General features: G+C 37.4%; 1 protein-coding gene across 2 annotated transcripts in view; it reads left to right on the top strand.

The window, feature by feature from the left end:
- Positions 1 to 23745, top strand: part of LOC122885835 (glypican-6-like) — a 92882-nt gene that overhangs the window by 15719 nt on the left and 53418 nt on the right. For both annotated transcript variants that reach the window (XM_044217529.1, XM_044217528.1), the window contains exons 2-4: positions 5587 to 5745; positions 16585 to 16976; positions 22734 to 22899. In XM_044217529.1, the coding sequence (XP_044073464.1) occupies positions 5587 to 5745; positions 16585 to 16976; positions 22734 to 22899 (717 nt within the window). The remainder of the gene's footprint in view (positions 1 to 5586; positions 5746 to 16584; positions 16977 to 22733; positions 22900 to 23745) is intronic.

Raw genomic sequence — 23745 nt, 5'->3', positions numbered from 1 at the left:
GCCCCTAGCTGCAACGCTCAGATTGCAGCTCATGCTTGCGTTAAGATTTTTCAGGTGACGCACTCCTGAACGCTATGACTCGTGAAATCGATTTTGCGTAGCTCAAAGCGTCTGCGTTCGCGTACTTGCGTGGACCATGTTCGTGTCCTAAAAGGAGTTATAGTGTTTGTGGTACTTGCAAGGTACTAGGTTTTCCAGTTGGTTGCTATGGCATAGGTAATTTTACGGCGTTCTGGTGGTTAATAGGAGTAACAGGTGATTCCTAGGTGGTTGCTGGGGTGTTCCAGTTGGTTACGCATATGTGTGTTCATGCATGGCAAAGGGATAAGCTTCTCCCAAACGGTTAATGGACACAGCAAGTTGCAGCAGGTGGAGTGGAATATTTTGATATGCGTTTTTTGAAGACACAAAAAAAAAGTTATTGGTTCATTTCAACATCCATGAATTGAGCTTTGGGATTGACTCAAAATAATCTACAGTGCTCGTGTTCATCATAAAGAAGGAAGATATCGCCATTGCAAAAATGTGGCTCACTAATGTTTTTGAAATAGTCTTTTGAATGGAGGTCTATGGCAAAAAGGAATATACTATATCAGGCTTTTGCTACAGGAAATGACATAGAATCAATTTGTTGTTGCTATCTGTCTTGTAAAGTAGCACCAAAATATCAATAAAAAGTAAATTTGCTATAAAATCTTTGACACTACAACAAACTTTATCGTTTTTTCTTTTTTGCTTTAAAATAACTGGTCTGGTGCACACTCCCTCCTGTGTTCTGCCAATGTGTTCCAGTAGATAGATTATCTGTGAGGCCACAGTGCTGTTTTAACCTTGGCAAGGAAGGTTGTGGCACTTTGCTGAGTGGTGAAGTCCCTTGAAAGCTCCTTCCCATACGTTGATGTACGACAGCCTTGTTTTTAAGTGATGTTTAGCTCTGTTGAGACTGCTTGAGCACACAGTAGGTTTGTTGTGTCAAGGTGGATTTTTTTTTCTCCTTTTGACATATCTGATGAAAAGACTGCACTCAAAATGTTCAGACTTGTCAGTAGACAGTGTGTGATATAAGTTCCTAAATCCATATTTTGTTTATAACTTTATTTTTTAAATAAGTGGTGATTTAAAATACAAATTTCGCCTGCTTTTCAGTCAGTGTAGATCTGATCAGTGGAGGAAGTGTGTAAAGACTGGGGCTATGATGCCAGAATTGTGAGCTACATAGAGGTATGGGCCTTATTCAACAAAACACCTGCAATGGGAGGTCCACCTGAATGCTCCAATGACATATTTAACCTCTAAGATCAAAGTCTTTTTGTGTGGAGGTGCTTGATTATACTGTGTATAAATGTCCCTTTATTTTGACAGTATCTACACTTTCACATACCATGTTCTTGTTTATCAGAACCACAAACATGCAATTATCTGGGGAAATTAAATATGTAACATAACAAATATACTGAAGTTATTTTTAAACATTTAGTGCAGTGATTTGTAATTCAGTCATAAAATCTTTCTGTGGATTTGTAATGTGTGGGATGTTTATTTGATCGATACTGCCATTCTTTTTTTTTGACATGCTTAGCAACACAAATAAAACATTACATTTTATAAACAAACTCTCATAGTGAAAATGATTAACACTTTTAATGACAGTTATTTTTTTGATTGAAAATAAACACCCATGCTGAAAACAATGAAACAATTAAAAAGTCAAATGTGTATATATAAGAGAAGTGTTATCAGAATGGAACCTTTTTTTTTACCACCCTCTGTTTCATTCTATGACCAACATCCCTCACACATGCAAACAAACATTGCTATACTTACACTGAACATCATTTTAAATTAAATTATCAGCATTGCACACAGTTTTTCTATTATGTTTTGTCAACCAAAATTAAGTTAAATATTAAGGACAAACCAATCATGATGTTTTATATTAGGAGAATGTCCTGCTAAACAAAAAGTTAGGCTGGAATTTTCATACCAAAATACAATACTTTTATACTTTAAAATATATATATTTGTTTTTACCAGTGTTGTAGTTAACTTCTACAGGATGTATTAAAATGTTTATCTTAAATGTTTATCTTATAAAGACCTTTTTAGGATTGACTATTCTGCTCCATGGTATACTGGATAGAGATACACTGGTGCAATATTATAATGGTGAAATTGCTGTTTTGTTTAGTTTAGTTTTCCTTGTTGAAAAGGTCCAATGTTGTTATCTTGAGCATGGAAGTTCATTCTTAACATTGAGATCAGAGGGAACAAAAGCAGCAGCATTCATTGACGCAACACTCACAAGGCTGCAGCATTCAAAGGACAGCCATATTGGTCTGTACTATGTTATCAAGACAATTCAAGAATCATTGAGGTGCACATTTACATGTAGGTATAGAATGAAACTATTATGAATCAAGTTATATGCTTGTTCCACAGAAAGCTGGTGACATACCATGGATATGTGTTGAAACTTTTCCATCTCTTCCTCTTCTATATTTTTTTTAGTAGAAAGGTTGCTGGCTGATGTAAACATGGCTGTGCTGGGTGCAGTTTGCTTATCACATAATACATAAATTCTGGGTGTTTTTAAAAGGTTACCTCATGTCACCATTTGTAGACGCTACTGTGCAAAACGATCTTGTGCTTATATCACATTGTTGCTCGCTCATTATGGTGCTCACTAAGTGAAATCCATTTCTTGTTCTGCTGCAATCTATCTCTTGCTGCATGCAGGGAAATTTTTACAGCTGCCATCTGCTCACAGCTGCTTGCCTGATTGGAAGCTCATGCTTATTGTACACGATGCACATTAGATCTGCATTTTTTGAGGGGAAACTGAAATTGAAACTGAAAGAGAAATCAGGTTATAATGTGTGTGCAGATCAGATTATAATTTGTATGTGCAAGGGACACAATTCAAAAATCTGTGAAATGTCATCCATGTCCTGTAAGTCATATCACAACACAATCCAGATACAGGAGGCACGCTAATGTCAGCTGAGTGAGCCTTGGGTCTTGTTGAAACGCGCTTTACAGGTGGCACATTCATCTTGAGACCAGTGGAAGGCCTATCGGTTCAGTTAATAGCTGTCTGCAGTGACATTCTTTCATTGTTCTTTATCAATAGCTGGTTTTGATAATTTTATCAAGTCATTGCATTTCATTCCATTTCATTTCTTGTTGTGCTCACCCTCCCACACTGATATTGGGTTTTTATGGAAGTATGTGCAAAAAATTTGAGAGAGCACAAAAAGAATCTGAGCTCTACTCAGTCTGCAAGTCAACATTTGAGAGCGCACAGACATGGATTCATAAATAGCAGAATCAGATTTGAGCGTACAATTCCAATTATGTGTGTGCTTGTGTCTGAGTCTGCTGACATGTTTCTCCAGCTGTTTAGGCAGCTTCCGAACACTTGAGATCTAAGAGGTTGCTTGCCGCGATTTTTGACTAGCTAGCTGCAGCAGGACACACCCATGTCCATGTCAGTGTCATGTCTTTCAAATTTAAAGTCTGGACAAGGAAAATAGTCAGCTTTTGAATATATTGCACCTCTGTAAGGAGCAATTGGCATAAGATCATATGACTATTTAGGACAACATGTGATTTTACTTATTTTATGCCTTATTGTTTAGCCTATAATTTCAATTATTGTAGGCATGTGGATCTGCACTGTAGATTGAAGTTCAACCATATTCTGTCGCCTAGTTCATTCGTACCGGTATGTCGGATTTGTGCCACGCCTATTCTGAAAATGCTGTCATTCTATATGTAGCCACAGCCCTGTATTATTATTATTATTATTATTATTATTATTATTATTTTATTATTATTATTATTATTAAACTGAAAAAGAAAACCCAACATCTGGTTTAAATCATGCTAGCAATAGAAGTTAACACAAAGCTAACAAGGCCATTATGATCTATAGCTAGTAACTACTTTGAAATGAATTTGACTCTCATAATTACCATGCCATAATGGCTTAAAAACTAGATAATTTGCCAACAAATTGAATGTGATTTTAGTCAATTAGCGTCAACTCATTTAGATTTTTAAGATAATAGACACCAAATGCTGCTCTTTGTCTCCATCTGGTGGTTAAAAAAATAACATCACTCTCCCAGATTTTATTTTGAAAGTAGAAGGAAGGGTCTAACAGGATGACCCCTCACTTCCAGGTCAAATTGAACAGGAGACGCTCTGCTGTTAGTTTGAGTTTGCACTCGGGGGATTCAGACTGCTAAAAGTGAGCGTAAGCAGGTTTTGATCATGACAACCGTGAGAATCCCTATTGCTGACTCAAATGTAGTTACTCAATTCCTCCTTCATGCTCCAATCATCTGTTATGCTCGTGATTCTTTCATCCTCCAAATTTAATTCTGCTCTTAAAAATCCATGCCTGTGCGCTCTCAAAGGTTGACTTGCAGACCGCTCAAATTTGTTTTGTGCTTTCTCAAATCTTTTGTCATCAATATTTAAGTTTTAGACTGTGAAATGAAAGCCATTATAGACGAAGTCTGCTTTATCTCTGGCTCTTTTAGAGAGAATTGGAATTATGTAGATCAACTTGTGATTCACAGTATTTCCCCAATGTCATTAATTATGTAATGTGCTAGAGAATATTTTAAAGGAATGTATTATCTGTTCTCCCCAATGATTTAACTTTGATAACCCCTTGTCAGTGATATTTCTTATTGCCAGACCAAAGGAGAAACACCACCATTGTCCCTCTTCTACACAAAATCATGTTTAAGATCCTACATGTCACAAGCCATTGTTTTACTCTGTCCATTTCTGAAATTAGGAACTTTTTGAAAATGCATATCTCATTTTATGTGGAGATAAATGGTCCCTGAAGTGTTTCATGTTGACACTTTAAATGTCAATTGGTTTGTGAGCTACAGTTCTAAGAAACCAAGGGTTATGTAGAGTAGGACTGTAATTCTTTGGCATGTGGTTTATATACATTTACCCTCACCCCCTCATTTGTTTTATATAGTTTTATATTTAAAAGGGTATCTAACAAACAGAAGTTCCCTAATTCAAGCATATTGAATTCATCTACATGGCAATCTTTGACATCACAAAATGGTAGCAAAAAAGTTAACCTTTTTTGGGGGGGTGGGGGGCTTAGCAAACCATCAATTTGAATGCACTGCTGCTAATTTAAGACCTGATGCTGGGATTTTGAAACCACAATCCTGCATACTTCTCTTGTAATCTAGACTATAGACAGGAGAACATAAAAGTTAAATACTGTCATCAGCTCAGAACATTGTGTGTCCAAAATGAGCGTTGTTGCAAGTTTTATTGAATCATTTAGTAATTTTATGCACAGAACCTTCTGGAGTGAGAGCTCTGGATTTTAGTGTAACTGAATTGATTTTATGTTATTTGTAATCATATTTATATATAACCTAGAATAAGGAAGGCTGTTTGTGTAGAAAGAGAGGATTTCTTGAAGTGGCGCAATTGGAAATGTTCGAGTTTTATATATTCAGGTTATGTTACATTTATTAAGACTGTGTGTAGTTAGTGTCACTTTTCATTCAAAAACACTGTTTTCTGTCTATTTTGCAGGTGAACATCTTCGTGTATGTCCTCAGGGAAACACTTGTTGCACCCAGGAAATGGAAGACAACTTTGGCCAACGGAGTAAACAGGACTTTGAGAATCTGGTTGATGAAATGAGTCATGAATTGAGAAGCACCTTTGTTTCCAGACATAAAAAATTTGATGGTAAGTCCCCCCCTCCAATGCTTTCCTATTTTGTCTCTTTTTTCCAGCAGTTTTAATGGTCAGTCACTGTGGAACAAAATGCTGCAAAAAGGAAAATCAAAGGATTCAGACTGTATGTGTTAATTTAAAAAGGTTCACTGTTTGTAGTTCTGTAGCTGTCTTCCTTCAATTGGAGACGAGATGTGAAAATCTCATTAATATGCCTTGGAGTGTCGAACCCTCTTGTTGGATTAGACAAACATGGCTTCTTGCATATTAGATTGACAGCTTGAACAGCAGTACAGACCCAAACTCTGCATTATTAAGGTTGTTTGGTGGTCTTGTGCTGTGTGTGATCTTGTCTTAGCCCCATGGTGACTGTCTTGACCACCACACATCCACGAAGCTTGTGTTATTGGGGGTGGGTGTACTCATTACTGAACCAAGCCTCTCCCTCTCGATATCCTTCTCTATGGAGTCAGCACCTTCTGGTTACAGTTTAATGAGAAATAATAATCCCTCCAGCTTCCAGCATTATACTGTATGGGAAGCAGCAGCTTGTTACTGTGGTTAATGGTGAAGGGTGATTGAGGTGAAAATTGTCAAGCATAGCCACCTGTTAGCGTTGTCAAACAATTTATTAGGAATGCAGCATAAAAACTTGAAATGAGTTATCACTCTCAAACCTTTTAAAGATTACTCTGAATTCTCCTCTCCTTAAGGAAAATGTCCTAATAGTTCCTTTCTTTTAAATCAAAGAATACTGGATTATAATACTCACTTAACATATAATGTACATTAGCATATAATGCAAAAAAGATGCTATCCAATATTATTATTAGTACTTAACCCTTGTAGTTGATACATGTTTAGTTGAATAATTTCTAGTCATAATCATGAAGAAAGCTGCCTGTAACCACCGAACTCTGGCAACCTTGACTGAAATAACAGGTAATCCGTCAGTTTTTTAAATGTAGTTTTTGGCGCTTTGAGCTCCACAAGTCGAGTGCCATTTTTTATATATATATAATTTTTTTTTTTTTTTAAAGCAGACACATCAATGGCCAATATCTCCAAAACTCGGCAACTCACACCAAAAAAATCTAGATGGATAAATAGCATTACAGGTGAGAGGAAAAATATGTATTTTTGATTTTGGGGTGAACTGTCCCTTTTTTAAGGTTTTGTAGGTCCACAATATACCTCCTTTACATAATGCACACTAAGGTGGCATGGCCTGAGCCAAATGTGTCAGCATCTCTTTGTGTTGTAGGATCTTTATACTGTTGTTATGCATAAATTACATAAGATATATTATGTCAGCATCTCTTTTTAGATCTCTGGATTGAACAGCAACACTCTCAAAGATTCAGTTAATCCCAAAGTAATTCTAATCTTTGTCCAAAAGTAGGAGGCTGAAGCATAGATTTTCATATTGGACTATCTAAATATATCCAACGTCAACAACTGAATAATGTTTGAGTGATTAATAGCGCAATTCAATACTCACCAGTCAATGTCTTGTCTTTCTATGCTCCTTCTTTTCAAACTATTCAACATATTATATGAAACAAATACTATTCAGTTACAGCATGCAGCTCTCAGATGATTGCACATTGCCCAGAAACTCAATGTCACAATGCCTGGGTGATTTCTTAGTCTGTCTGTTTTTTCCAGGAATATACACTTCTTTAGCTTATTTGTGATTCCTGGAAGCGTGCATAAATAAATAAGTGTTATTTTGATCAGTCGCTGTCAGGGTAGTGAATGTCATAAGGAGGACTCCAGTGAGGGAGGAAATGAGGTTTGTCCAGCAGCACTTAGATGCATGACTCCAGGCACCCCTCTTCCTCTTGGGGTTTGCTGCCACTCTCCATAATTTCATCAGGGTCAAAGCAGATGCCATATGCAGGCTTCAGCTCTGTAGCCCTCTGCTGACTGGAGACTGACTGTCTGCTGAGGGTCTCGACTGACCACCCGCTCGGGAAATCTGAGATATTGATTGCTAGATTTGAATTTCACCCTTATCTTTGTTTCATTAATTGAATCTGAGTGGTGTGTGTGAGAGAAAGTTGTGTGGCTATTAGTTTTGAACAGGAGATTTAACCAGCCAGAAAATATTAGAAAAAATGCATCTTTCATGTATTTAAAGTATAATTAGTTCATTATAAGATTCTGCATTTCTCTGACATATTTTCTCTTACCAAAATAATTGTCCTTGATATTGAGTCTGAGCACATCCAAACAAAAGATCCAAACAATACAGAGCTGTTAGTTCATTTAGATGTTCTTTACGATCTATTTAGCACCTGGCTCTGGAGTCCCACCTACACAGTCAGTGTTTGCGTATATTTTCTTCTCTTTATGCAGAGTTTGTGAAGAGTGTTACTGTAGCTGACAGTAGCTGGCCAGCCCACGCATACCTGACACCACAGCCTATGTGTCACAATGAGAGGGCACAGCCTCGACTATGCCAAGACCATCCGAGCAGAAATACAGAAATATCCACAACAAACCAAGAAGAGAGAAACAGCATCATCTGAAAAATCTATGCCAAACATGCAGCCATAGTTACTGCAATTTGATACATTCCACCTGTTTGCTAATTTATATGTCATCATGTCTGAATATTCTCATTGTTTTCACCGTAATACATATACTAAGACCCCCATGAAACAGCTGCCCAGAGAAAGAGACAAATGACTGGGACAGAAAATTCTTTTCCACTTGCTCATTAAAGACTAAGTCAACGGTCTTAATTGCTAATCAATTGTTGTCCCTCCTCTGTTCATGAACACCATGGTGTTGGGTAGCCAAACAGAATATTAATGTGGTCCACCCTCCACAATTGATCTTTTTTGGAGTTACTGACTCATATGCTGTTATCGCTGGTCAGTAATCTCCTGGCTGTCTATTAAGACAATATTTAGCAACTGGCCGAAAATGGCCTCATTTGTATTTTTACACACTAAAAATCACAGGGTCAAAATTGGCACCAATACTTAACTTGTTTTGAACAAGTGTTTATTGTTACTTTTTTATTATGATGTTTTTGGGTTGTCCGTCTGCCCGTCCCATTCTCGTGAACGCGATATCTCAGGAACTCCTTGAGGGATTTTTTTCAAATTTGGCACAAACGTCAACAAATTGATGACCATATTTCACAGTTGGTCAGACAATGAATTGGTGACACTTTTGACGGAAAGGTCAAAGGTCTGTGACCTCAAAATGACCTTGACAATCAGGTTTTTAACTCAAGAATCGATGTGGTAATTATGACAAAATTTCACACAGATCTTTAATTTGATACGATGAAATTATGATGTTTTTACCCAGAAGGTCAAAGGTCAACTTCACTGTGACATCATAATGTCCTGGAAAAACACTTTTTTTGGCAATTATTCAACACCATAACTCAGGAACACAAGGGTAGATTGTGACCATATTTCACAGTTGGTCGGACACTGAATAGGTGACACTTTTGACTCAAAGGTCATTGTGACCTCAAAATAGGTTTTTAGCCATAATTTAAGAATGGATTGGGCAATTCCAGATTTCTCACACAGACACACACACACGTGTTGACTCGGACGACAGAATGAGTAAACAATAACTAGCACAGTACGGGCATTCCTCCATCTCTTCCATTCTGCCTTTCACTTCCTGCGTCATTCTGAATTTCGAGCATCATTGGAATCACGTGACTGCAAACAATGTACTGGAGCGCGCCTAGCTAATCGTGATCCTGTGATTGAATGAGTGAGTGAGTTTCACCTACAGCTCATAGAGAGGCTTTGTGTCTAAAAAAAATGCCAGGAGAAAACAATAGCATGACAATTCTTTTTAAAATGACGTTTTACTGATTGTTAAGAACATGTGAACCCTTTGCATTTTTGAATGTCATTTGCACATTGTTTTGTACAACTGACAATAGATTTGTGACTGTTTTTTTTTAAGGTAAACTTGAGCTTATTGTGTATTTTAGTTTGGGGAAATAACCTAACATTAATATAAAAGAAATCGTTAACAATGGGTCAAAACTGTAGTATTACGTTGGTGTTATATTGACCAAAACTGGGGTCAGTTTTTACCCAGTGATTTTTAGCGTGTGGAAGGTGGCAAAATTTTGTATCGTTATTCAAGAGTTTAAAAAGTAAAAAAATAAATAAAATTCTCCCTCAGCAGCCATTGTTGAGGTGCCCTTGAGCAAAGCACTTAACTCGAAATTACTCCTTAAAAGCTGCCAACCATAGAAGGCCATATTGTGCTGGCCAGCTACCAGGTGTAGATGTGTGTGACTAGATGAATGTGAAGCTGGGTGGTGCTGAAAAGGGCATGCTTGCTCAGCAAAACCCTTCCTCTGTTAAGTCCTTTTGGACTGTCCAGTTGGAGCCTTGAAGAGTAGGTAGGATTCAAGTAGAAATGCCACAGTTTCTCTGTACACTATAGGGTTTTTATGCAGAAATGCGTGTGACTGTAGTAACCCTTCTCAGTAGGATTTCAGACGAGCTTCGATGGTTTTGGAAATACATAAGATCTTTTGTTTTTTTCATTTTCCCAGGACTCGATGTGTTGAAGGACGGTATGTCCAATCCTAGTTAACATTTGGCTAAGAACACTCAAGCTCTTGACAGGAAGGGCCAGAGCCACCTCTATTTCCTGAGCAGGCTGAGGTCCATCAACATCTGCCGGACAATGCTGAGGATGTTTTATGAGTCTGTGCTATCCAGTATGCTGTTGCATGCTGGGGCAGCAGGTTGAGGGTAGCAGACGCTAACAGACTCAACAAACGGATCCGTAAGGCCAGTGACATTGTGGGGGTGGAGCTGGACTCTCTGTCGGTGGTGTCAGAGAGGAGGATGCTGCCCAAACTACATGCCATCTTGGACAGTGTCTCCCACCCACTCCATGACGTGCTGGTCAAACAAAGGAGAACCTTCAGCGGAAGACTCATCCCCCCAAAAAGCACCACAGAGCGCCACAGGAAGTCATTCCTGCCTGTGGCCATCAAACTCTTTAACTCCTCCCTCTAAGTGTCAGTCTATATGACCCTAAGTCATTAAACTGGACATTGGACCATTAACATCACTGCAATACTTGACATAATTGTGCAATATTCTCCGTTTAATACTCCTGTGCAATATACTCATTTCATTTTAAAATTCCCTATTTATTGATATTTATTCATACTTCTATTACTGCTGTGCAATATCCACCGTCTCATAATCATCTTAATAAGCTACACTTAACTTGACAGTTCATGCACTATTACTTTTTACTTACTGTATATTATTACATTGTAATATTATACTGTACATACTTCATATCTTCATATATCATCAATCAGTAAATCCACTTTGTACTTTACACTTAATTTAATTTTATACTTATATCCACTTTGTACTTAATTTATCTTGCCTGTATTATAGTGTATTATATTTTGATTTGTTCAGAACTTCTATTCCTGTGTGCACTGACGTTATAGTGAGCAGCTGTAAAAAAAAGAGTTTCCCCTCGGGGATCAATAGAGTATTTCTGATTCTGATTTATGAACCAGCACTCTATCAAATGTATTCCTGTGTTTTTTCCTCATTTTAGAGTTGGATATGGTAACTTTCAAATGTGAGAAAATGGGAATCTCATTAGATTAGACCTTTTTTGTTGGATGTCTTGACTCATCAGCATACCATTTACTTTTATATTTAGCAGCTGTTTTACATTGAATGCCTCTGCTTTTAACTGCCCCTGTGTGACTCACAATTGGCAAGCCACAGGAATTAACACAAGAAAATGGCGACATTAAAGGTCAGCCTGTCATGTTCTCTACAGTAGCATAGCACTCAGAATAGCCCTCTGTAGACCGGCACTTCCTGTCACACCAATCAATGACCCAACTTATGATTGACATGTGGAATTTTACGTGCTTGTTTTTGCAGCAAAACTAGTTTTTTGTACAGGCATGAGAGCTCAAGGAAGTTGCATTCCAAGCCATGTGCATTATATTATGTAGTTTCAATAATATCACAAAGTGAGAGATGGCCCCCCTCTTTGATTGGCTGTAGTCCTGTAGGAAAAAAACACTGAGTGACTCTGCTGGAGATAACAGGCTGTGTACTCTGCTGCATGAGGACCAAACAAGTCATTCTTGCAAGAATGTGTTTTACATACAAGACATCTGACAAATGATCAGAGAAATCTTCTTGTACTGAAATTATTAACGTTCTGTGAGTGCATTCAACTCTTTTGGTGCCTTTTTATTGGTGTGTGGCCTTGGAATCAATTGCTGCACTCAATTGTAAAATCGTCACCACACACAAATGTCATTGCACACAAGCTACCAAAGACAGTGCTTACAACGGTAGAGCAGTTTTTAATATGCAGCATTTTAGCATTGGTTAGTCCCTTAAGGAATTTTCAGATTTTATATTCACAAAAATGTATGCAAATTGAACCAGTTTCTTGCATTTTTCAGCAGTTCCACAATATTTCTGCAAAAAGTGTTCATATTGGAAGAATGCTTACAAATGCATAAAATGATCCAATTCAGAGCCAATTTTACAAGCCCAGGTCATCCTGGACCTCAACAAACCAACTATCTTGCAGAAAGGTTTTTTGTTCACATGACCTTATTTCCCCCAAAGTTGTCTTCTCAGGCAGTGCTTACTCCCAGGGTGTGAATTGCCCCCAACAAGTTCCACCAAATTATAATTTTCCCCCCACATCCTTGCAATTTTTTAACATCTAACAACACAGAATGAATAAGAAGTGCCACAAATCGCATCACATTTTTATCAAGAAAGCAACTGCAAATGTATTAATTTCTGCCTGAAATGATCACAAAAATATCTGTTTGAACTGATTGGTAAGGGTTTTACTGAGGCCCCAACTTTAACAAATGAAGATGACCTACTATGTTCTTGAGATTTGGCAGTAATTGCACAGCCTGATTGTATTGATTCTGTCAATTGTACTCTACTCTGAGGCCCTCTCTAGCTGCTTGTGTCAAAATACTGTATATCTGGATTTTGTCTGAGACAGGTTAACGCACATTTTGTCCATCTCAAAAAATATCCAGCCACTTGTAATCATTTTTTTCAAGATGTAAGACTGAAATTTAACTGTGCTGTTATATGAACATTTCCTCAAGTTTTAAAAATTGAATATTAAGCCATAGCCTATGATATGGATATCCATTTTAGGTGGTGATTGCAACCTGATATATGCTTTTGATTACTTTGTTTGTGCACAAATATGTGGATTTCTGCTTGCACAGATGTCGAATATGGTCTAGTGAGAATGTGGTCCAGGAAGCTAATGCCACAGTTTCCTGACCACTGTTTCTTTTTTTTTTTATCATAGATAAAAAAAAAAAAAAAAATACTCAAAAGAAGGAGAGAGTGAATTGTGGTGGAAAACCAACCCTCTTTATTCTCCTAAGTTTTAGCTGGTCACAGTTCAGGAGACTTTGCAATAATTAATTCTGCAGGCCACTTCCCACGAGAGTCCTCACAGTAGATGTCATCCCGTCTACAGCTAACTCCATTGGTTATGTGCTTACGACCAAATTAAGTTTATTCCATAGTTTCTATTGTCTCCAAAACCTGTGGTCTGCTTATAAATGAAGAGCACGCAACTTGCCTTTTTCCATCATCTAGCTCAAATATTTAAAATAGGAACCCTCTGTTTCAAGATAGCTGAAATAGAGACTACTGACATGTAGGAGAGCACCTATCACTAGGTTTTTGTGAGAGCAAGCAGCTGTGGAAGCACAGAAACACAGGCTTTCTCTTTCTCTCAGAGAGACTGGTTCTGTGTAACCTCTGCACGGCTCTGTAAGCACAGTGAGGAATTTGAGCCAAACCGTGCTTTATCAGTGAAATGTAATGAACTCTGTGCAAGTTGGGAGTATTAGAATCGCCCCTGTCCAGCATTTCAGCATCATTATCCTCTTTGCAGCTCTTGCAGCCATTCCTTTGGTCAGACCTCTTAATTACTAGGATGTGTTGAGGATTTATGTAAGCTTTCCAGATAATTTTAGTCTCTGGCATTTCACTAAATTTGCTATTGTAAAATATGATCCCGCTCATGAATTTTCACTAATTATATTAAGTTGTCTCTTTATAACTAAATATTATAGTCACTGAATTATACTGAGGCGATTCATAATGTGATTATTCATCGTAATCACTCCAAAACAGAGCTTTGAATTATATCAAATATACAGTCCACATTAACAATAAATTGTGCCTTAATTACATTGTTTATATTAAATTAATATTTCAACTGACTGACTGAGCAGAGAACTTGACTGTATTAAGATTTTTTTGTCTAAAATGCACATTTAAAAAAAAATGAAATGAATTTTGAATCTGTCATTAATCAGTGTGCATATCGCTCAGCACCACTGACTATTTTCATTACTAAAAACAAGTCACTGAAGCACAAATCATGCTTGGAGCTTTGCATATTGAAATAACTACAGTAGTCTTTCATTTAATATAGTCTCAAGAATACTAAAACAATAACCATACTTGGCCAACATCACAAGTACATGCAAACTGTATGTACTGCTAAAAGAATCATATCATCTAACCAACCAACCAGAATATAAAATATGTGTGAAGTAAAGCAAATTTTATCAGAGGAAATTAGTTAATATTCGCTGGTACCTGATAAGACATGCTAATAAACAATATTTACTTGTGATAAGAATAGAGAAAGCAAATCTTTATAAAGCATGTAGCATGTGATAAATCAGAAGCAGTTTTGCACTATAGATGTATGTAGCATTAGAACCTAACAGTTCTGCTGTGGCAAATGTGACCTTTACCCTCCAAGCTAATATCAAGTGAGTTATGATGCTGCTGGTTGTGGCTAAAAATACATTTGTCTCAATCAGGTACTAACATTATTAAAATAACATCCTGTGTTTTCTACTGCCTTGCAGCTGAGGCATATTTACATATTCACATTTTACTTTCTGTCAGTGTGCAACAGGGGCAGCTCTTGATATAACTAATTGTATGTGATTTAGTTTAGTATCATGGAGAGTCCTGCCATTTTGTTTATCTGCTGCTGTAATCTTAATTTCACCTGCACTGCTGAGCACTAATGACCACTTCAAATCCATTACACTTTTCAGGAGCATTCTGATGAGTGACTGTAATGTTCATGGCTTAGAGGGGCTGGATGGATCTGTTAGTGGATATGTGGTCAGAGTATGTCATGTGATCTAGCTACCATGGATTGCTTTACAGATGCCAATTCAGAACATACTGATTGTGAGATCTACAAGGGTGGCAGTTACTGTAAAATGCACTGCTCTTTCCACCAGCCCATACCGCTGTGAAACTAGAGACCTTGACGCTGTACTAATAAACATTTTTAGATGAACAATGGATCAAATGACTGTGTAATCTGAAAGGTGTTGCTCATAGTGACGAACCCACAGAGAATATCAGCCAACTGTCATTCCCCTAACTCTACGAGTTGTTTTAGTCATTTAGCTCATTGTTTTGGTTTTGTGGCCTTTATTGTTTTTATTCAGTCTCTCTGCTCTCATCAACCCTGTTCCAGATGCAGCAGGTAGCGGTTTTCAGTGGCAAATCTCTGATAAACCCACTGTACACTCAGCACCAAACAGCAGACAGACAAGGTTAGCAACTTAACTGGTGAACATAGTGCAGCATTTAGCACTATGTTTCCATCAGGAGTTGGCAGAGACCAAAACAGAACTAAAAGGAGAGCGAATATTGGGCTTGTCCAGAAACACACCTCCAAAGAAATGCTAATCTGCCTGGTGGGTGTGTAAATATGCCACTGTTTGCGAACATGTTCGCCATATCAACTTTATGAGGTGATGATAATATGTCAATATTGTGTTTACAGCTCTTTCCGCTTCCTCCAAGTGGCCAAAATAAATCAATTAATGCTGCTTTTAAAACTTTGGACATATTACGTTATAAAAGACAATAATTTAGGAATATAAAATAATCTCCACTACCCTTTATGGGACTGGAGTCTCATCTGACTAGTCTTAAACTATTTCACTTTGCAGTTAAATGTGCAGAGTTTTTAAGCCTATTTAAATTTTTATCTTGGTCCTTGAAAGCCAGGACTATCGTTATGGACAGAACATGGTCAGAAATATTATCATCTCATACCAATTTCTGGTGAGTCATAGAGGTCATGAGGCAAACAACAAGTGGTGACTAAAAAGTTGAATACAGAATGGCTGCAAACCTACAGACAAATTGTATTGTGGAATCATAATCAAATTGAAGGATAATTTATTGCGCTTCATCTGACAGCCATTTTGCTTCCACCATGTGGAGCAATACTCCAGTACAAATCTGTATATAGGAAATCATTCAGCAATATATAACCTTTTTATCAAGGTGCAGGAATGTATTTTGGTTTTACAGGTGAGATATGGACAATACAGACCTCATACACTCCAAACAGAATTTATTGCTTTCCAGAAATATATGAGGAGGGCTCCCATTGCAATGTCAAAAGTAGTTTACTGGAGATAAAAACCAACAAAGCTGTGAAGTCTCTTCAAAATTAAATCAACATCAGAAGGCCTAATTGGTTTGCTATTTTGGTATTTTTTGGTTGTCGGCGTATTTGCTGTCGGCATTGCAATCAAGCAGACTTCCTTTTTAAGCAGCGTTCTATCTTACAATCAGACACATTTAATGTAATTTTTCTGCATTTCTGTTTTAATCACAAATTCAGGGAAGGTTCCCAGTTCAGCTTATCAAGGCATTTCTATGTATGCCATGTACAGTATAAACTATACTAACATGAACCAAAATCAGACAATAAGTAACACTTTTTCTTTTCTTCTTAACCCAGAATTCTTCCTGGAGCTACTGGACAACACAGAGAGGTCCCTGAATGAGATGTTTGTGAGGACTTACGGCACACCTTACATGCAGAACTCAGAGGTCTTTGAGAACCTGTTTGCCGAGCTGAAGCGCTATTACACAGGAGGAAATGTTAACCTGGAGGAAATGCTTAATGACTTTTGGTCGCGGCTGCTGGAGCGTATGTTCACGCTGCTCAACTCCCAGTACGTCATCACTGAGGACTATCTGGAGTGTATCAGTAAGTACACCGACCAGCTCAAGCCCTTTGGAGACGTGCCCAGAAAACTCAAGGCTCAGGTTACCCGGGCATTCATCGCTGCACGCACATTTGTCCAAGGGCTCTCTGTTGGCCGGGAGGTGGCCCAGAGAGTGTCTAAGGTAAAAGTGCTCACCACTTTAGTAACATTCAAATTTATCTGGATTATAAAACACCCAATCAACTGCTTGCTTCCATCATTAACAAAACCATATTTAATTTGATTTCACTTTCTGATTCTGTTGGAAAATATTTAGCATTTCACCTCGGCTGAAATTAAGACTTGCTGTGTATCCTACATAAATTTTAGCAAGCCCAAGGTCTTATCTGGTGTTTCTGCAGCAAGCACACATTTCCCCCAGGTGTTTTCACTGCGAACAAGTTCCTCCCAGATACTTTTATAACTAATGTGTGCTCTCTTGGTGCATGTCTTCAGGAAGTTCAGAAAAGTCTAGAAAACAGTGTTGAAGGGTATGTGGATTGCTCAGGAGAAATGCCCAGACAATGGAAAAAGGAGAGAAAATAAATTTCTGCCGCCACTGTTTATTGCTCTATTGCCTAATATTTGTTCAAACAGTAAACAGAAGCCATTAATCATGCTGTAGCCTTAGTGTTCTGTTTGATGCGATGTAATCTTAATGCAGCTACTGCAGTATATCATACTGCCCCGGGAGTGTGTGTAGTTTTAATCATGTACAAAGTAAGATTAAAGAAAAAGCAAGCGACTAAGGCTTGGATTTAGTCACCCTCAACAACAACAGGTCTGTTTCTACATGCCTTCTTATGGGTTGAGAGAAGCACTGATAAGCACTATGCTGCAAATCCCCAGCCACCCTGGTTCCTTTTCACTACTTTATTGATATCAATTAGATTGGATTATCAACACTATTATAAATATTTATAGACCCGCTGTACAGTATATAAACAGAAGGCAATGAAAATTATAGTAACCCTCAATCATCAGAGACAGAGAGGAAGACACTAAGGAGAAGACACTGCTGTTCTCTAAGAAATCCAACATTAATTTTCTTGTAGTCCCACCATGGTGCACTCTTTGAACTTTAAACATGCTCCCTTCACTGTGTGTGACAGTCCCCCCTCATCAGTAGTAGTGGTGAGGCTCATTTAGAAGCAGCCGCAGAGGATGTGTTGTTAGTATGCGTTTACTGAGTTACACTCTGCATTTCTTACAAGCCAACATGTCCCAGCTTCACCTCTTGACATTTCAGTGGGGACTGGAGATCCAGGTCATGTGTCTGGGACTGCAGCCCTTTGATCCCCAGGGTATAAACTCATCATGAGGGATTGGGTGTAAGCATAATGGAATTAGACACCCTGCTAGAGGTGTCTGTTGTACGGTGCCTTGAAGATCTGACATCCACGCTTATTGCTGCTGGGATATATATTGAATTAAAGTAGATGTAGTACTTTATTTCTTTTCACAGCTTAAGAGACAAAACCCAAAACCCAGCGGAGCTTTGAGCAAGCAGAAACTCGTGCCTGGAGTCTGCATCTCACAAACAAAGCTCATGCTTATCCCAGATCATTACCCAAACAGTGCATCTGCTTCTGTTTATTTGAAGTGATTAAAATCATCTGTCTGGTTATTGATACTTGGAATATTTAAAATCTTCATGTGGGCAGCTTAAAAGCATACTTTTGTTATATGGATGCACTCTATGTAGTAAGAGGGCAATGAATTTGGCAGATGCAAAGGTGTAAACAATGTGGCAATATTATGCTGTGATTCCATAAAAGCCACGGTGACCATCAACTTTGTAAAATGTTATGATATTGCACAGCATCTTGCCAGTGTCAGAATCATTCATTCAGTCGGTTGCTTAATGGCGTTTCTATCCTCATATAATAGAATGAATGATTGATGATTTGTGCATTCACTTCTATTGTTACTCGTTGTTGGTTATTTGGAAGATTTTCACACTCAAAATGTGAGGGAAGGGGACACACTGTTTTTGTAGAGTTATTAGAGTGTGGAGGGGGAGAAATATCATAATATTATCTCACATTTTAAAATAGTACTATATCACTAATTAATGTGATGATTCGTGATGAAGAAACATTTATTGTTTAAAAAATGACGATGTTTAGAAAAAGAATGAACGAGGAACTATTACTATTACTAAGAATAAGAATAATAATAATAGCAATAATAATGCTAATAGTAGTAACAATGATTATTTCTCCTCATGCCCTCTAAATCTACTGAGAACAGATTCATGTCTATTTTGTAAGGCTGCCTTGCACCTGTGTCAGGTGTGATAGATGTTGGCAGGAGCATTTTTAGAGGTGAGAAAGAGGTAGGGGTCCATGCACATCAAACATTAAAACAAATAACCAAGATCAGGTCATTTATCTAATTTGCAGACCACATTTTTATCTTTTCCAGGCTTGACTACTGTAACTGACCTTATTCTAGTAATAGCAAGTCAGTAAACCAATCTTTTCTGCACTGCACTTACCTGTCTGTTTTAGAATTGGTTTTAAGATTTTATTGCTTGTTTTTAAAAGCTTTGCTTGGTCAGGCTCCTGCTCTGTGATCAGCTAATTCCCCACAAGCCTGATCGCTGAGATCTTTTGGCAGGGCTCTTTTAGCCATTTAGTGGGTCCAAAATCTCAGCTTGTCACAAAGAGTGGCTGGGCCTGTGTTGTCCAGGCCCCTCAGGCAGGCTTTTTTTCCTTTTTTTTTTTTTTTTTTTGGAATTTTAATTGTCATCTCGTTCTTATTTTATTTATTTTTTAACCATCTGTTGTGTTATCATTGTTTTACTGCAAATCACTTTGTAATATTGTTTTGAAAAGTGCTTTATGAATAAATATAAAGTTATTATAGTCAGATGCCACTCTGAGTGACATATTTTCTTCTCACTTTACTACTTCTTTTCACAATTTCCTTGTACTTTCCATAGTTTAGGCTTGAACAATATAACCCATGAGGCAAATCTGTGATTTGTATATATTTGTGATTTTTATATATTGGGCTATATAAATAAAAATGGACTTGACAACAATATTGCTGTTTATTTAGATAATTAGAAATATGGCAGTACATATAAAGATACTTTTGCTTTTCCTATGACTATCTTGCAGACTACATATATTATCTCCAACCAGCTTGTTTTGCGTGTTTAGCCACAGCAACCGTATATTTAGCTGTAACTAAATCATATGAAGCTGATCTCGGCAGCATAAAGGGCAAGAATGGTGACGGTGTAGCCAAATGCCATGTCTACATTTAATAAGATTGAATATGACTGCTTTTTCTGCGCTCTGATTGATTAACTAAGAGCTGACCAACCTATTCTATGGTTGCCTAGCAGCAGCAGCAGCAACAACAATCCTGCAGGTTGTTCTGCTTTAATGGTATTAACAAGAATGGCAGCCTTTCATCCCTGTGTGATTGGGTTCATAGGTTTCCACTGAAAATGACGTTCCTCACCCCACTGTGATACTACAGTTACATTCGGTTTTAGTTTTATATTCTGAACTCATTCAATCTCTGTGTGTAGTTTGAGGTACGTTATCATACCTTAATTTACTTTACTTAAGTAAAGACGTTTTTTTGTCCCTCTTCTCATGCATGCACATGTATTCACATAAGGCAAGGCATAAGGCATTAAAATGTGATAGGAATTTATCCTCTTCATGGTCTTTACATTACATTAATTTGACAGAAGCTTTTGTCCAAAGCAACTTTTAAGTGCATTAATAGTCTATAGAACAAAAATTGTTTGTGCATACCTTCTAAAAAAAATAAAATAAGTGTCTTCAGCACTACAGTACAAGTGCTCAGGGTTAAATTTTTATTTTTATAAAGGAAATTAACATTAGTAACTGCTTGCATGGCGTGTCTAGGTGTAGTCTGAAACGGTGGGTTTTCAACCTGAAAAGCTTGTTGGTGCTTCATATAACATAGAAAAAAGTCCATTAGCTGCGACCCAGGAGCTTTCACTTAAAACATCTTGACAGGGCTCCAGAGTGCAAGCATTTGAGTGTTGAGGATAAGAATGTTGAGTGCAGCATGCTCTTTAGAAATCATCTAATAAAATCAGTTTTACTAGGTCATGCAGTCCAGTATGTATTTGCTATCTGATATGCTACTATACTAGCTTACTGATAAGATGTTGCACTTTGGTACGTACACAGTCTACACGTGTGGCCTGAACGTAATACAACAGGGAACGATTGATTCAGCTAACAGTTAGCTGTTTCCTGTAGTTTGTTCTGCGGGTATTTCCTCACTATCACAGTACCTCCTGAATGAGACAGGCAAACACATTTCTTTATAGTTTGTGTAATCCCCCCTTCAAAGTGATCTACAGTCTATTTAAGTCACACCAGTCAAGTCAGTTTTATTTGTCTTTTCCCTAAAAAGACTAAAGTATATCTAGATCTGCACCTCTCTTTCATGGATATCAATATGTCCGAAATGATAATCTTTCTTGGAAAACTTTTGAAAAGCACCATGTTCAGCGAGTTGTGATATGGGGATCTTGCTTTTGGAATGGGTTGTTAAACTGACGCATAATGTTGTTTTCTACCCTCTTCAAATGCATTATGAATTTAATTGTGGTTAATAAATGTATTTAAACTTCACCCACTAAAATAATCCTGCTCTGACAAAAACCACTTCAATGTGCCTCCAGTCATATTTATGTCAACTGAGATGCTGTAGTAAGATGCATCTACACAAGAAGCGCTTGAACACAGCATAAGTATGACATATGTGTTAGTATTGATCATATGTCCAGAAATACATTATTTTGTTTCAGCATTTCAAAATCAATTTCTGTAACAGTGCATGTGTGATTGCTGATTTAAATGATTAACAGAATCCTGTTTTGGAGGTGCTTTGAATATCTATGACAGATGTTTTAGCCAAACAACAAATACAGGCTCAATTCAAGAGTTTGAGATCTCAGTGGTCAGCCATCAGCAAATTGACACCAAAAGCTGGTATGAAGAGGAAGTGAAGAGCTGCATGTTATAGCCCACTCCATTACCTATCTACTTCATTATCTACTGGATACATGAATCCAGTTTCTACAACACAATGATGTGCTGTTTAAGGCCTAGTTCTCGTGCAGACTTTATTTCTTGCAAGCCAAATAAGTAGCTAAAGGTGCTAAACATGATTTATCAAATGTCATTGCTGTTGAGTGATTATCTGTGAAAGAACACTTAAGAAATGTTGTGTCAGTGATTTTTATGCTTCTCCTGTCTATAGCATGTGTTTTTTTATTAGCTGGGGCTTTGTATTTCTGGATGTGTGTTTATATGCTTGACCTTACTGCCCTCTTCAAACTCCACCTGTCACACAACAACATCATATCCTTTTTCAATGTAAAGTGAGGGAAATAAAAAAACAAAGATGAGTAACTGAAATACAAAATGCTTGACAGCTAATTCTGACTGACTGACCAAATAAATATTTGTCTTTATTTATTATTTGACATTTAAATGCAGGTCAAATTGTTTGACAATGATCACACACACTGTGATTGACAGTGCTCACAAACGTTCAAAAGCCTTTGGTCAGCAGAATTCTTGTCTCGGCTCTTGTAACATTTCTGAACGTGCATACTAATATGAATCTGTAACTTTTCCCAAAATAATAAACTGACAATAGTATTCTGATAAAACTTTGAAGAACTTGCTAAAATTGCTAAGATTACTCAATTGTGGTGCGTTCAGGGAAAGTAAATTACATTAAGTAAAAAGAAATGGAAAATGACAAACATTTAAATTGTCAGGGAATTAATGCAATTATTAAATGACAGAATGTGATTCAAATTGTTATAGATTTTGAATGAGCTTCTCCGGGTGCTTATGACTGCTGTCAACACTCTGTGTTCTTGCAGGTAAGCAGCACTCCAGCATGTATCCGAGCACTGACCAAGATGCTGTACTGCCCCTTTTGTCAGGGCATGCCAGCAGTTAAATCCTGTAAGAACTACTGCCTGAATGTCATGAAGGGCTGTCTGGCCAATCAAGCTGATCTGGATCCAGAGTGGAACCAGTACATTGGTAAGTCTTTTCAAGCGTTACTCCAGCCATTTTTCACCTGGGGCCTGCTGTTCTGTTATTTCTCATCATACCAATTAGATGTTTTTATATATATTTATGCCTGGGTGTATTGCTCTGCAATATGGTTAAATGGGACTAATAGATGTAATGGATATGGGGGGGGGGCACAGAAAGCATGTTATATCATATGAGCACTTAAAATAATTAGACATTACCTAACAGCTACTACTATGTGTTGCTTTACAGTATTGCATTTAATAGCAAGTAACATGAATTACTTTTAAACTGTTTAAACTTTACAGAGAATAGTACAAGTCATGTTTTAAGCTACTTGTTTTGGACCAGAAAACTACTGTCTAACAAAGAGCTGACGTCAGTTTAAAGCTGAAAGCTGCAGACTGGAATGTTGATTGGGTGAGAACAGCAATAGCTGCAAACAACCCTTTTACATTACAGGGAGTAACTGGATTCAATTTAATATCAAGAATATTGCTTAATGTAGCTTTACACCTTTTGTCTGTTATGTTTGTGAAAGAGTAAACATCTTAGTGTTGAAACATAAATGCTTTGGGCACTTTGAGGCTGATGTTTTATGGACACAAAGAAAGGCTGCAATAATTTTAATCGTATAAGAAACTGAAAACCAAATGGTAAAACATAACCACAGCTGAATACTTAATGTTAGAATTTAAATACCACTGAATTTATAGCAGTGGAAGATGTTTTACTTTATAAACCATCCATCTGAATTTATGTGGTTTGTTTCTCCCTCTGAAATTTCCAGGAGGTTAAATTTCACAATTAGGTATAGAGTTGCTTATAGGATTCACTACAGATGGTGCTGTG

This window comes from Siniperca chuatsi, linkage group LG12 (genome assembly GCF_020085105.1).
Source record: "Siniperca chuatsi isolate FFG_IHB_CAS linkage group LG12, ASM2008510v1, whole genome shotgun sequence".
NCBI classification, from domain to species: Eukaryota; Metazoa; Chordata; class Actinopteri; order Centrarchiformes; family Sinipercidae; genus Siniperca; species Siniperca chuatsi.
The sequence above is the reverse complement of the archived record's forward strand: the minus strand, read 5'-3'. Positions and strand labels throughout refer to the sequence as shown.